The sequence below is a fragment of the Mytilus trossulus genome, chromosome 3 (assembly GCF_036588685.1).
Source record: "Mytilus trossulus isolate FHL-02 chromosome 3, PNRI_Mtr1.1.1.hap1, whole genome shotgun sequence".
Classification (NCBI taxonomy): Eukaryota; Metazoa; Mollusca; class Bivalvia; order Mytilida; family Mytilidae; genus Mytilus; species Mytilus trossulus.
In genome coordinates this window covers 42688077-42702163 of record NC_086375.1, presented here as the reverse complement: position 1 = coordinate 42702163, position 14087 = coordinate 42688077, and the positions used below count along the sequence as shown (strand labels likewise).

General features: G+C 32.6%; 2 protein-coding genes across 3 annotated transcripts in view; one reads left to right on the top strand and one right to left on the bottom strand.

The window, feature by feature from the left end:
- LOC134711517 (collagen alpha-2(IV) chain-like) overlaps positions 1-11593 on the bottom strand; it is a 55705-nt gene extending 44112 nt beyond the window's left edge. The window contains exons 1-3 of one of the 2 annotated variants that reach the window (XM_063572146.1): positions 11583-11593; positions 11181-11237; positions 762-818 (exon numbers count right to left, since the gene is read on the bottom strand). Coding sequence is in view for 1 of the 2 variants with exons in the window: in XM_063572145.1 (XP_063428215.1) it covers positions 762-818; positions 3373-3441 (126 nt within the window). In the remaining variant the exon portion in view is untranslated. Of the gene's footprint in view, positions 1-761; positions 819-3372; positions 3820-11180; positions 11238-11582 lie in introns of those variants that run through there. The other variant, XM_063572145.1, reaches the window with a different exon arrangement.
- LOC134711515 (collagen alpha-2(IV) chain-like) overlaps positions 3931-14087 on the top strand; it is a 55723-nt gene continuing 45566 nt past the window's right edge. The window contains exons 1-2 of the mRNA XM_063572144.1: positions 3931-4583; positions 4983-5037. Coding sequence (XP_063428214.1) covers positions 4573-4583; positions 4983-5037 — 66 coding nt within the window. The 5' untranslated portion in view covers positions 3931-4572. The remainder of the gene's footprint in view (positions 4584-4982; positions 5038-14087) is intronic.

Genomic DNA, 14087 nt, shown 5'->3' with positions numbered 1-14087 from the left:
AAGAAAAATGCTTATTTGGGTCCCTTTTTGGCCCCTAATTCCTAAACTGTTGGGACCTAAACTCCCAAAATCAATACCAATCTTCCTTTTGTGGTCATAAACATTTTTTTTAAATTTCATTGATTTCTATTAACTTAAACTAAAGTTGTATTGCGAAAACCAAGAAAATGCTTATTTGGGCCCTTTTTGGCCCCTAATTCCTAAAATGATGGGACCAAAACTCCCAAAATCAATACCAACCTTCCTTTTATGGTCATAAACCTTGTGTTAAAATTTCATAGATTTCTATTCACTTTTACTAAAGTTATAGTGCGAAAACTAAAAGTATTCGGACGACGACGACGACGACGACGACGACGACGCCAACGTGATAGCAATATACGACGAAATTTTTTTCAAAATTTGCGGTCGTATAAAAACTGTTTTATAATGATAACTCTTTAAAATAAACTGCCATCATAATTTTAAGTTGTTTTGTTAAAGACAAAATTGCTTCCATGTTTGCAATAATATTTCATATTTTACACAGCAGATGATGTCTTACCAGGATAGCTATGCTTCCTAGAAGAAAAATTCCAGATAGCCTTCATCAGGAGAAAATGTACAAACACAGGAAATTTCTGGTATGAATCAGGCTAGCTAAAAAGTTGGATAATAATACTTCATATTATTTATATAAAGAATTTTCTTTGTAAATTGCCTTTATCTGGATGATGAATTAAGGTATATATTTTCACGAAAAAAATAAAATCAACCATTACCCTGACTCCCTTTTGTCCAGCACACGTACATGTTGTCTGGTGACATCCTTTACACACCTGTAAATGAAATAATAATGTGTAAGTGTATGATATACCTATACAAAGGAACATTTTGATTAATTGATTCCGTCTAAATGACTGGTGGCAAATATTTCAATATAGAGTTAACTGTTTGTTCCATAAAAAGTAAAATCACAAAAATACTGAACTCCGAGGAAAATTAAAAAAGGAAAGTCCCCAATCAAATGGCAAAATAAAAAGTTCAAACACATCAAACGAATGGATAACAGCTGTCATATTCCTGACTTGTAACTGGCATTTTCTTATGTAGAATATGGTGGATTGAACCTGGTTTTATAGCTAGCTAAACCTCTCATTTGTATGACAGTAGCATCAAATTCCATTATATTGTCAATGATGAATGAACAAAACAAACAGACACCATATAAAAGAGAGGCAGTCAACCTCATAGATAGAAAATAAACTGACAACACTATGGCTAAATAAATATACCTGCTTTGGACAATTTACAACTAGCCAGAAATACATTCTAGATGCTTTTTTTAGAGCAACTTATATTTTAAGGAGATATTGACTCTATGTCAATAAGACAGCAACCCACCAAAAGAAGAAACCAACATGAATTTTGAGGGCAACATGAGGCTTTTGACATGTTTAACAATAAAAAGGTGTACATGTACACAATTATACAATATGTGACTATAATTTCTCCAGTCCATTCAACTCTAAAGTTGTGAAAAAATGATTTATGGAATTTAATGGATGAGAAAATAAATGGGATGCAAGATTGCCATTCGGACATCTCTTTTCCTAATACTAAATGACAACGACGTTAGCAATTTGTGAAGCAGAAGGTGAAGGTTAAATAAACCTATTTCTTGTAAAACACAATAGAACTCCATGTGATAGAGTTTTGCAAAAAAATAAATGACTGGAGCATAAATAAAGTCAGTAGCAGAGAAATGAATTCAAATTCAAACTTAACTACATGCACATTGTTACATGAAATATACATGTGAAGGTCAGTGTGACCTTCTTTTTGTTGGAGGTTACTCATTTCCTGTAGCTTCCTACAAAAAGTCAACTTTTTACTCAAATCTCAGAACCAACTTCTAACTACAATTAACCATATTATCTTCACATTTAACCACACAATAAATGTTAAAGCCTACAGGTGAATTAGTTGCAATTTTGAATTATGCTGACAAAATTGTACAATTTCAATTACACAAAACCTATGGCACTGCTGCAGTTGTTAGTCTCATGTTTGTTTTTAAAAATCGTTTGTATATTGTACTAGTATATGTTTTGGTGTTTATTGAGACATCCATTTTCTCTGAACTAGTGCACATTTTTGTTTAGGGAATTTTCTCACTGTGTTAAAAACCTTTTGATGGCCTTGGACTGTTTTCTGTTTTTTTGGTTCCAGTTGTTGTCTCTTTGACACATTCCGGATTTCTAACGTAATTTTAAGAAACATTTAAAATTGAGATTGTCTCAAATTTGTTTTAATTTTTTTTTATAAAAATAGTAAAATGGGCAACAATAGCACAGACACTTTCACAGACACAGTCTCAGTTTTTTCCCCTATATACCTTTATGTTATATTAAGGTATATAGAAATTTTTTTCTGAGACAAGTGCCTGTAAACAATAGCTGTGTACTTTTTTTTTTAATTGTATGTATGATCTATCAGGGCAGCACATATAAACAACAGTTAGTAGCTTAATGTAGGGAATGACAATTCAACTTCAAAAGGGGGAGGGGTATTTTTTTTCCTTTAACCTCAAATTGATAAAAAAAAAATATAGTGGTCAAGTAGATGACAAAAAAAAAACATTCTCAGTGGCGGATCCAAAACTTTTCATAAAGGGGGAGGGGGCCTGCTCCAGTCATGCTTCAGTGGTTCCCTATAAAATCAACCAAATTTTTCCCACAAAAGGGCCCCGCCCCTCGATCCACCTAAAAAATTTCCTCCTTCAATTTCATTTTGTATTTTCAAGAATTCAAAAACAAAAAAAAAGCAAAAAAGGGGGATAACTAACATTCTATTTTACAACTATTGAAAGTTAGGAGGCAGGGCACTCCCTTACTCCAAATATAGAACTTTTAAGCACTCCTGCTTTACAAAAATTAGTTAAGCAAGAGTTCCTGAGAATTCAGGGGGAGAACACTGATGGAATTGTTAAAGCAAACCATTATAAAACTTAATCGATCTTATATCATAAATAATAATTCAGCCTTTGTTTAAGTATTTTACATTTTGTTATTTTATGAGTTTTGTAAACTTAAAAAATGTTCATTTCTAGTTTAAAACTATTATGCATTTTAGGTGGTTGAAACATAATTTAAACGACCCTTTGGATAATCTTGCTTTTTGGTCATGATTTCTGTTATGTAAACTTTGATGTTATTTATGATGTCCATTTGACTGTATTCGCCCTTTTTCTTTTAGTAACCAATGTGCGTCACAAAATGTGACATTTAAGATGGACCTCTATTGTTCTTTTATAATTAAAGGTACAGACTTCGGTATTGCTATCATAGTGTTCGCGATCCCGTTTACAAATAAGAAACAGACTATACTTACAGCTCCAAAAGAGATGTCTACAATCAGCGTGAAAACTAAGAGACCAAATAAAAATGTCCGTTCGTTCATTTCTAAAATAAATATCCTAGTTCTCCACAAACATTCAACAGCGGAGAAATCCTAAAATCCGCACCACAGATCTCAAATTTTCTTTTTAACTTTTCCGTGGTAGCAGACTACATTTCCACCATTTTCTATCGTGTAAAAATGCAAATGTATTAAAGCGCAGTCAGTTTCCTCAACTCCTACGCCCTTGCGCGCATGAAATAACAGCTAAAACTCTTTTTCTTACAGTTGTCAAACATACACTTTTTAACGGAAATTCCTAATCTAATACAATGCACTTGTCGGGATAAAATCAAAAAGTACTAGATAAAACGTTCATGACAAATCCCACTTTCTGTACTCAAGAACTTTTTCCTATGTCGGATGTTTGTCATAAACGCAAAATTCTTCATGAATTACATACACTCTCGGCATCTGTCAATCATATGCAAATCAGTGTTGATAAGATAATAAGTCTTTGTATTAAGTTACAAATAGATAAAAATTAATAAATACAAGGTTCTTTTTAGTTTCTTATGTAACAACATAGATAAAGCTGGACACTTTCAGTAAAAGAAAAATCTTCAAAATACGCGAAACAAATACTTTGGCAATTAATATTTGGATACAACAGACAGGAAAGTTTATTTTATTTTATACATGTTCAGAACACGTGGATTAAAAAGAAACAATCAAGTGTCGCTTTTTCATAGAAATTATTAATTGTGAAGGGATAATATTATTTTATTGTTGTACTAAAATGTGTGACTTTGACATAAATTGTGTAACGCAGAGTCCAGTTAAAACTTATTAACTTTTGCCTGTTTAACATTTTGCGCGACCATCAAATTATAAGCGCCGCCCACCGCTTCCAAATCGGTAAACTGCAGTGGCACTATCTTCAGCCGAATTACACAGAAAGAACGGAGATCACCGTACTCTGAAAGCGGCTAGCTTTTTAATGCTTTCTTGAAAAAAACTAACTTATTCTTGAAGTGGAAAGTGAAATTTGGCTGAGATTTATCTCAGCGGATTGGAAACGGCAGATCTGGCCGTCTGAGGACATTTTAGGAGTTTCCAGAGGAAACACACAAATATTAACGGTCTGATTCCGTATACTTCTACCGTAGTTCTTTCCATTGTTAAATTAGAGCCATGAATGAATGGTAAGTACTTTCTATATTATTATTACAGATTTATTTTTATAACTCATATTTGAAATTTAAATATAAAATATTATTTGAAGATTTTGCGGGTGGTATTGCATTTCTTTGGGCGACCTATAGTCTGTTTCAATAAGTTAAATGCCATTATGGCGGACAACTACTGTAAACTCTATGGATACTTATACATCAATACGAACAGATGAAATAACGAAACAAAACCAGTTCTTAATGTGCTTTGGTACATTGTCTTTTTATTTTAATATATCTATGATACAAAGAAGTTATTGAAGATTCCTCGAACTACAAGATACAAGATAGACAACCGTCCGTTTAATTTTTCGGGTGAATATACCAAATATTTTAAACATTGTAATAATTTTTGAATGTCATGATTTTCAGGCTTTTGAAGATTGTCTGTCTGATATCATTATGTAGTTATCACGCCGTGTTAGCTGTAAGTATATGTTATTTATCTTATATAATCTGCTATTAATGTTGGGATATCAGTAATCCCTTTTACCATGTTCACTGTTATCATTATACAGCTGTGGTATACTGACCCGTGTATACGTTTGCAATTGACCGAGTTTATTGACCATCGGCATCACATTAACAACTGATTATGAGAATAGATTTACACAAAACTGAAAGGAAATGCCACTATGGTTGCAAAAGTTCTAATTTCTCGTCACAAATGACAGACTTATAAAGAGCCTGCATATTTTATTTCCCATTCCGTCAGTCACACTGGGAAAACCAAATGATCTTGTTGGAATAACAGACATATTAAATACGTCTTTTGAGAAAACAAATGATAAAATCTACAAAACTACTTTAGTTTGGACCTTCTTATATATCTTTTATTACAAGTTGTGCTTAAAGAATCCTATAAAGTTCTGATAAAGTAACACTAATGTTAAAATCAGATTAAGGTATTAAAAGCTGGACACGAATTTCATAAAAGGAGTATCGACAAATGATACATGACTTGAAATACTGATAATCACGTCACCATATCCCCAAACTGATCTACGTTGTGAAAAAATATGATTGTTGTGGCTATAATGCAGATAATTGAGACAAGGCCCCCTTTACTATTAATCTATTTCAAACTTCCCTTTCATATATCCACTTTTTCATCATTTCATATGTTCTTGCTAGCCCACAAAGTCTTGGAATATTCCAGTAACTGGTTTATATACATCCTGCTCATCTACTCTTAGATGGCAAATTATAACAAAAGATGTTGCAAAATTATCTTGAAAGCAGCAAGAATACATGAAATACTAGAAATGGAAGATACATTGAACTACTTAAGAGAGCATTTATCAAAAAGAATCTTAAAAAACACGACGGTTGCATGCAACAAGTGCCTGTTGGTTATCATGCATATACATGTATATACAAATACAAATGTTTGATTCTAAGTAATTTCTGCAGATGAGTCACACTATCAAGTGTACAATATGATTAAGTTATATTCAGAGACATATGTCTAAGGTATATTACTTGAGATATATTATTCCTTGCAATAAGCTGTACGTTAAACTTGTCTGCAGTTGTAACAAGAAGGGATTTATTGGTGTGTTCTGCAGATCTATAAATTAGCAATACATTTTTCTGGTGCCGAAGTCAATCTCCAATATGAGTTTTTAGTTTTAATTGAAAAATACTGAGCAACCACTTTTGATAGTTTATATATTCAGATTGTTAGTTTGATATATAAATATTTGTATTGTTATGTAACTGTTTCCAATTGTATTATTGGTTTGTGTGTTCTGTGTGTTCTGTGGTCCTTTTTGGTAAACAAAAATATCCCAAATTCTTCTTTATATACGAACAAGAGAAAATTTGAGAAAATATAAAAACTTTTTGATAACTGAGTACAACAAAATCATGATCCATGTAGGTTTATGAAGGAGAATATCTGCAGCAACTCTCCTACGCTTTCCAAACGCGATTGCATCGTAAATACACATAAATCTATCACTCATATATATAACTTATCCACATAAGTAGATAAAATACCATGGGCGATTTATATAAATTGTTTTACACTAGAAATATTTCAATAAAATAAGAAGCGTTTTATTAATTACATGCATGAAATAGTGTGAAATTATTTATGTTTGGCTGAGAACAGGAAATCTCCACAGGATATTGATACTAGAGAGAAACAGCTGTGGTAAGCCTGGAGCACTTTGTGGGGCGTCTAGACCGTCTTAGTCAGCATCTTGCTATGTTAAGATTCTCAACCACTGTCCATTCATAAATTATACATGTATAATTATGACATTCATTAATTAAACTGAATAAACAAAGAAAGAGTCGTGTCACGTTCCGTCCCAGTTGAGATGCACCGACACCGAAAGACATTCGTAGTTCCCTAATTGTTGATAACTTTCACGGAAAAAGGGGGGGGGTCTGTTCACATCACGGCTGTAGTCCAGTAAAACACACACAGTAGAAAGGCAAACGCACTTTTCTTTTTCTTTTCATTTTTTTTTAAATGTGTTAGTATTTTATGAGCACATACTACAGACGCGGGTCTCTGAAAAATATCGATTTACCTTAATGTCCTTAATAATGTGTATCAAGGTATAATTGTTACGATATTTTCTTGGGAATATTGCTTATGTTTGAAATGCCGTTTTAAATGACTTTTGGAGGGAAAGATTGATATGTGTATTGGTATAGGTAATTTTCTGACATAAGTGCCTGTGCTACAAACGCAATTATTTATGACTTTGATCAAACGCACTTAGCATTGGTTGGTACATTTTCGCATAGAAGTTTTCTTGTAAAATTATTTATTTATTGCAATCAGTTTAGAGAACCGAACTTATCAGCTATAGAAGTAATTTGAGAAAAGTTTATCATCACTGATATATATCACAAACACACACACATCAATCTTTTCCCTCCAAAAGTCAGTTAAAACGGCATTTCAAACATTAGCAATATTCCCAAGAAAATATCGTAAACATTTTGTTATCGTTATGTCAATTATATAAGATCATATAACTATGATTTTTGATAAAACAAGCCTAATTAAACTTCGATGTGAAGGGCATTGTCCTGGTTTTATGGTGGCACTATTCCAAATAGAACACCCCTTTTCTCCATGCATTTGACAGAAATTACGGCAAATATTTACTAACGGAAATTGATAGAACTATATTATACAAATTTGGTAAAAAAACCCAGAAAACTCTCGAAAACAAGCATCTACACTAGCGCATCTATCGGGTTACAGCAGTGACACACTTTATAACTTTTACTAAAACATCGATCCCCATTTACGAAAGGACAGGGAGGGGTGTCTATTTCAATGAAAAAAAATCTTGTTAAAAACACCATAACATGGTCATCTTTGATAGCAAAGGGTTTTATCCTGCCACCTTTTCTCCAGAAGAGAAGAGGGGCTGGATAGTAACCATTCGCTAGCGAAGATAAAGAGGAGGTGACTGGATCATAACCTAAAGCTAGCGAAGATTCCACAACAAAGGCAATTCAGTTAGTTGTACAATACAAGCTAGTGCAAACTATCACTGATCAGGTGCTTTGAAGGGGTACACCAAGACAAAGACATATAATACATATTTTACTAGGTCACAGATGAAGTATATTTCCTTACATTATTCCAAATTTTCATTTGTGCGAAATGAACATAAGTAATTGTCAAGTAAGGTTTTTTTAATAACTAGATGATGTACTTTTAAAATTACTATATATATGTATATGTACTCTGACAAGTGCTATTGCTATGCAGATACTTAGAAAAGTTTTAATCTGATTCATACTTTCTCTTAACTTTTGATATAGCACAAGAGCAGAGGCTTGTGTTCACAAAATTATTTTTCTAATAGTCTGCTGAAAAATGCAAACAATGTCTGCTGTAGTTTTGTTATAGTGTCTTTGAATTGATCTTGCTTTAGTTTCATGAAAACTTGAATGCATGCATAACGCTTTTATTAAGGACTAGGAAAGAAAAGACTAAATTACTGCTATAACTTTATTGAAAGCTGACTACGCTGAGTTAGTGTTGTGTGGGAGGAAAAGGGGGAGGGGTCCATGTGTTTGTTTGAAGCACTCTATCCCTTAATTCCCAGATTATAAGCCTAACTAAAAAAGTTTTCTTTGAAAATAATACTCATTGAAACAGACAATTTTCCACGAGTTTATGAAAGTTTGTGTATGTAATTTTTGCTAAAACAGTTCAAAAAAGAAAAAGAAATTCTACTTTCAAAGTAAATTAGCTCTCTAAATGGTGTAAAAACAGCCAAATAAATGTGTAACACGTGTAACCAAGATAGACAAATGGAGACCTTCAAACAGTAAGATATTTTTTTCTAAACCAGACTTGACTAATGGTCAAAATGTGTATTCAATCCAAGCAATGCAAATACATAACAAAATGTATTTCAAATGGCCTTTCGGGGTAATTAGTTGGCTGTTCATTTAATTAAAACTACCACAACGTACTTTGTTGCTCATTAGTTGGCTGTTGAATTAGTTAAAACTACCACAACTTGGTTTTTACTATATTTTTAATTTTTGTCATTTCCTGTGTGGGCTGATTATGCAATATTTCAAAAATGCCTTAGTGTAAAATCAATTAATATCTAAATGGTATAATTTCCTGGGAACTAAAATGTGTACTGATGATGTGGTTTTTTTTCCTCCTACACTTTAAGTTCCCTGCCTTCTTTCAAAGTTGGAGTTTGAAAGCTCTGACATATGATGTTGATTTCAAGCAGTCAGTTCAAAAAGAATTTTATAGCTTTGTAAATAGCATGAAATCAACATGATCCTCAATGCTGAACATCCAAACAACTCCTTCTGACAGGTTCTACAGACATGAGTTAATTAAGATAGAGGAGGGCTGGTTAGGCCATCTCAATGCATTATTGGTGTGTTTGTTTGTTCATTCTCACAAAGAAGATGTCAAAACGTACATTAGCATTCCTTCATGTGCCAGTCTCTTACTTAATTTTGAGATTGTATCAAATATCTTACTTACCAATTATTACATTTTATCAATTCTAAAATTGCCCATGGCAATTTTGCTAGGAAAAAATTGCCAGGACACATCAATATGATTTTCTGTTTAATGCATTTTGAAGAATTTTATATATTAAAGAGATTTTAACGTTTGCAACTCTATCCCAATACATTTTACAATATAGTGCCTGTTGATCAAAACATGACCTTTGGTCCCTTCAGTTACTTGTGCATTTTAAACTTCCAAAATATTCTAACAATGTAAATCAAGCTATTGTGAACAAGCAAAAAAAAATGAATTTGTGAAATTAAAAAGTGATGTCAATTGTTTTTTCCTGATATTTGATTTTCAATTACATCCAGCCAAATTATCTCCCCCTGAATTTAATTTGAACACATAAGTTATGTCCCCTTGAAAAGTTGTAATGCATAAGGTCCGAGAACACAATTAATTCGTAGTGCATTTCTTTTAGAACATAAATAAAAATAAAAAAAATCCCACCTGCGCTTTCTCAAAGAAACTTTAAGAGTGTGTTGTACTACTTTTGGGACAAATTATATCAAATTTATAGAAAACTTCATCGCCTCTAACTGAAAATATGGACAATTTTATGTTTAGGGCGTCTTGAAATCTTTTGACAGCTTCCGAACTGCTCATTTTCAACCTTTTTCAGCTGGACCAAATCACTACTTTCCTTTAAAATTCTGGACCCAAATTTTTGTACAGTGTAATTTCATCCCCCTACTTGCAATTTGAGGCATTGAACATGGAGAAATAAATTTGGAAGGGGTATAAAAATTAATGGCAAGTAACCCACTGTCAACACTAGGGACTATATTTGTGAACAACGAAAATCAAGGGACGACAATGGTGGTCTCGGACCATAAAGAAGTCATTAGTTGCAGAAAATTATTAAACATTTCCTTAATAATTAGGTACAGAATGTATTAGGCAAGACTATTTCCAAGAAAATAATAAAGTCTCTGAGTATTGTCGCAATATAGAAAAAAGATGCAATGTACAGCCCCATCATTGTTTTACCACTTATATATATGATGTTTAATATGTTAATTTTTTCATTGTGTATATATTTGCATTGCATTGTTTGTATATGCCTTCAAACCCAAGGTGTATAAATGTGCATTTCATAAATAAATATAAAATAAATTATAGACAAAATATTAGAGAATTTAAAAAGAAAACCATCATCCTTCTTTATTCACAAAACAATGATCATAAGAACTATAAAAATCTGTTGAAAAAAGGCTTCACCTGTCCGTAAGACACATGCACTAAAAACAAACAATTGTGAAAAAAATACAAAACACTATACATGTACTGATCTAAGAGTTTTCACATCTGCAGAAAGCTAGTTCAGGGTAATTTACAATTAATAAGTAAAAGAATTAATGTTTCAATGAATCCTTATTACAAGAAACTAAATTGCTTTGGCCTTGATTATTAAAGAATCATAGGTATAACAGTTATCATATTGCTTTAGCCTTAATTATTAAAGAATCAAAGATATGACATCATAGTATTTATGAAGCAGATCAGACAGAAAGTGTCTGTTTCTACAGTGACTCACAAACCTGTGGAAAATTGTCAGCAACTTTATCTGTTCTTACATCTACATGACTACTGCCAAACTACAACAGAAAACATTAGGATATGTCATACTGATTATTTGTTTCTCATGCCCACTGAGATTTATCTGATGGAATATAAGTATAGATTGAATGGGCTGCAAGAAAGATAAGATCTTCTGCAATTAATATGCAGATTAGTGAAATAAGCAAGACCCTACTTTGACCTGTAATGGTTTACTTTTACAAATTGTGACTTGGATGGAGAGTTGCCTCATTGGCACTCACACCACATCTTCTTATATCTAAGAATTTCTTAATGAAAAGTCCTCTTTAATTATCTTTTTTTTTTGTCTACTTGATTCTTGATGTAAAGTTCAAAGACCTCTATAAAATATGAAGTATTACCTTCTCCAAACTGAGTTAGTTTTGTCTTTTCCTTAGACACCACTTACATTTTCTGGAAATAAGAGAAAATGCTGTGATTTTTTCTGTTAATTTATAAGTAACAAACATATAAGAGGCTGATAGAACATATTGTTACCCCAAGAAAACATTGTCAAGGTGAAGCTAAGGTTGACAATGTATTTTTGAGGGGTAATATATTTCTTGAATACTTTATATAAATATGAAAATTCCTTAACTCAGGCCACAACTTTCAGTAGCAGTGACGGGTAAAATATTGGCTACCTGCAAATGAATAGCCTGTATTGTTTTTCCATTTGTTGCATTTGAATTGTGATTTTAGACAAATGAATTGTTTGAGTTAAGTGCGTTCTTTTTCCTTATCTAGAAAAGACAACATTTAAAAACTTTTTCATGATCTCCTTACTCAGAGGCATTCATACATGTGTTTCAGGGGCCAACCCCCCCCCCCCTTTTTGAGGGAAAAGTTTGGTTGAGTATATAGGGAATCACTGAAGCATGACTGGAGCGAGCCCCTCTTAGGCAGTCAGTGGGCCCCCACTTATGAAAATGTCTGGATCCGCCAGCACTGTCACACTCATTGTTTCTTTCTCTAAATGTACTTTCCAGGGAAGAGGGTTGAATCATGGTTAATGGAATTTAGATAACATTTTAAAGTGTTTATCTTTGCACAGTTATTGTTTAAATGTATGTACGAGTCACTTTGTTCTCAAGTGCAAATCACTGAACTTAAATTAATTGGAATGAAAGAAAACTGCTTTAATCATGACATCATTACCACATTTTCTTAACATTTATTATAAAATCATTAGCAATAAGTTAGTTCAATAAGATTCAGCTGACTCAACATTTCTGTACTTCAGTACTGACTAGCATAAAGATCAGCAATCATAATTCCTACAAAATATTAATAATATAAAGTATTCAGGAAGAAGTAATTTTGGATAGCCTACATTTTTTGCTAGATACATTATGAATCATCTAATTAAAAGATAGGTGCTCTTTTTCCAATTCCTGTCAACTTCAGTTAAATCTAAGTTATATATATAGATTATGAGAAGAAAGAAAGTATTATTCATGGTGTTTTATTCTTCTGAACAATGACTTTGTCCACACTTAGTTACCCTTACATACCAGTACAATAAATTACATACATTTTGTATGCATGCATCAAAGATGACAGACCACATTTTGCACCTGCTAAGAGCAGAATATTTGTGCAAAGGTGAATTGGAGCATAAAATCAGTATAATGAGGGTTCATTGCCTTGTGGATAAGACCAATGGCTTCAGTGCTTAAGGTCCCAGAGTTTGATCCTCACTGAAATTTCAGCATATTAGTACATGTAGTGTGTTTCTCCCCCTCATCCACATGTCCCAGACCTGAGTTCAAACAAGGATGGGTACTTTACTTAAGGGTCTAGGTTGACTTTGACCTAGAGATCATTCTGAAAATATCTCTTTGATATGTCTGTTTCTTGAAAGAGGTTTGCACATTGGTTCTCTCCAGTACTTGAATTTCCTTGATGCTATAAAACAGTAGCAATGACAAGTAATCTTTAGCATTCTGAAGCTTTTTCGACAACCGAAGAAGAAGAGGAAGAGCAGAAAACGACAGTTTGAAGCCTGACAGCAAAGGGCAACCCTACCCTCTAATATAATAAGGAATGTAAAAAGAGTCCACTGTTCACTCCAAGCTTTCAAGGGAGCTTTGAACACCTGAAGAACTTATATACTTAAGAAGCCTGTCTAAATTTTATTTTTTTTAAATCAATTTAGTTAGTACATTTAACTCTACTTGATCATATTTTACAAAGATTCTACAGTAGAAATAATATTACAGAATATATTTTAAAAAAAAATTTATACACTGCTTAAGTTTGTATTTTTGTGGCATCTTATTTACCGTTCTAGAGTTATGTCCCTTTACAAATGGAAAAATTGCTTTTGTAGGAAATATGGTTGTTTATATTGAGAACCCCTTAAGAATGACTGTAGCCCCCCTTCCCCTCCCCCTTATGACAGTCAGTTGGCCTAGGCCGTCCACCCACAGACTTGATTATTCAATAGATGGAGAGTTACTGAGTATTCCTCAAATGTAAGTTATTTGGACTAATCTTTACACTTTCTTCTTCCTAGTATGGGAAAGACTCTGGTGCCAGAGTGTGGAATATCCCTGAAATGTGGTGCTATGTACATACAAATGGAGGTCGAAGATTGTGATAAACATAAAATAAAATATTTTCACAGTTCAATTACAATTTAAAATAACATTGATTTTAAGAGTTATACCCCTCCCCCTTTTTCTTTCTTTTTTTTTTATCACATAATATATCTCTAAATGTCTTGTTACACTGTTATAAACAAAATATAAGTGAAATTTACATGATACACAATAGCAATGACATTGATTAGAAAGTATAGGAGAATATTTCTTCTGAAAACGAACCCAGCAGCAGCAACAGGTATAAAATTATGTCTTACAATC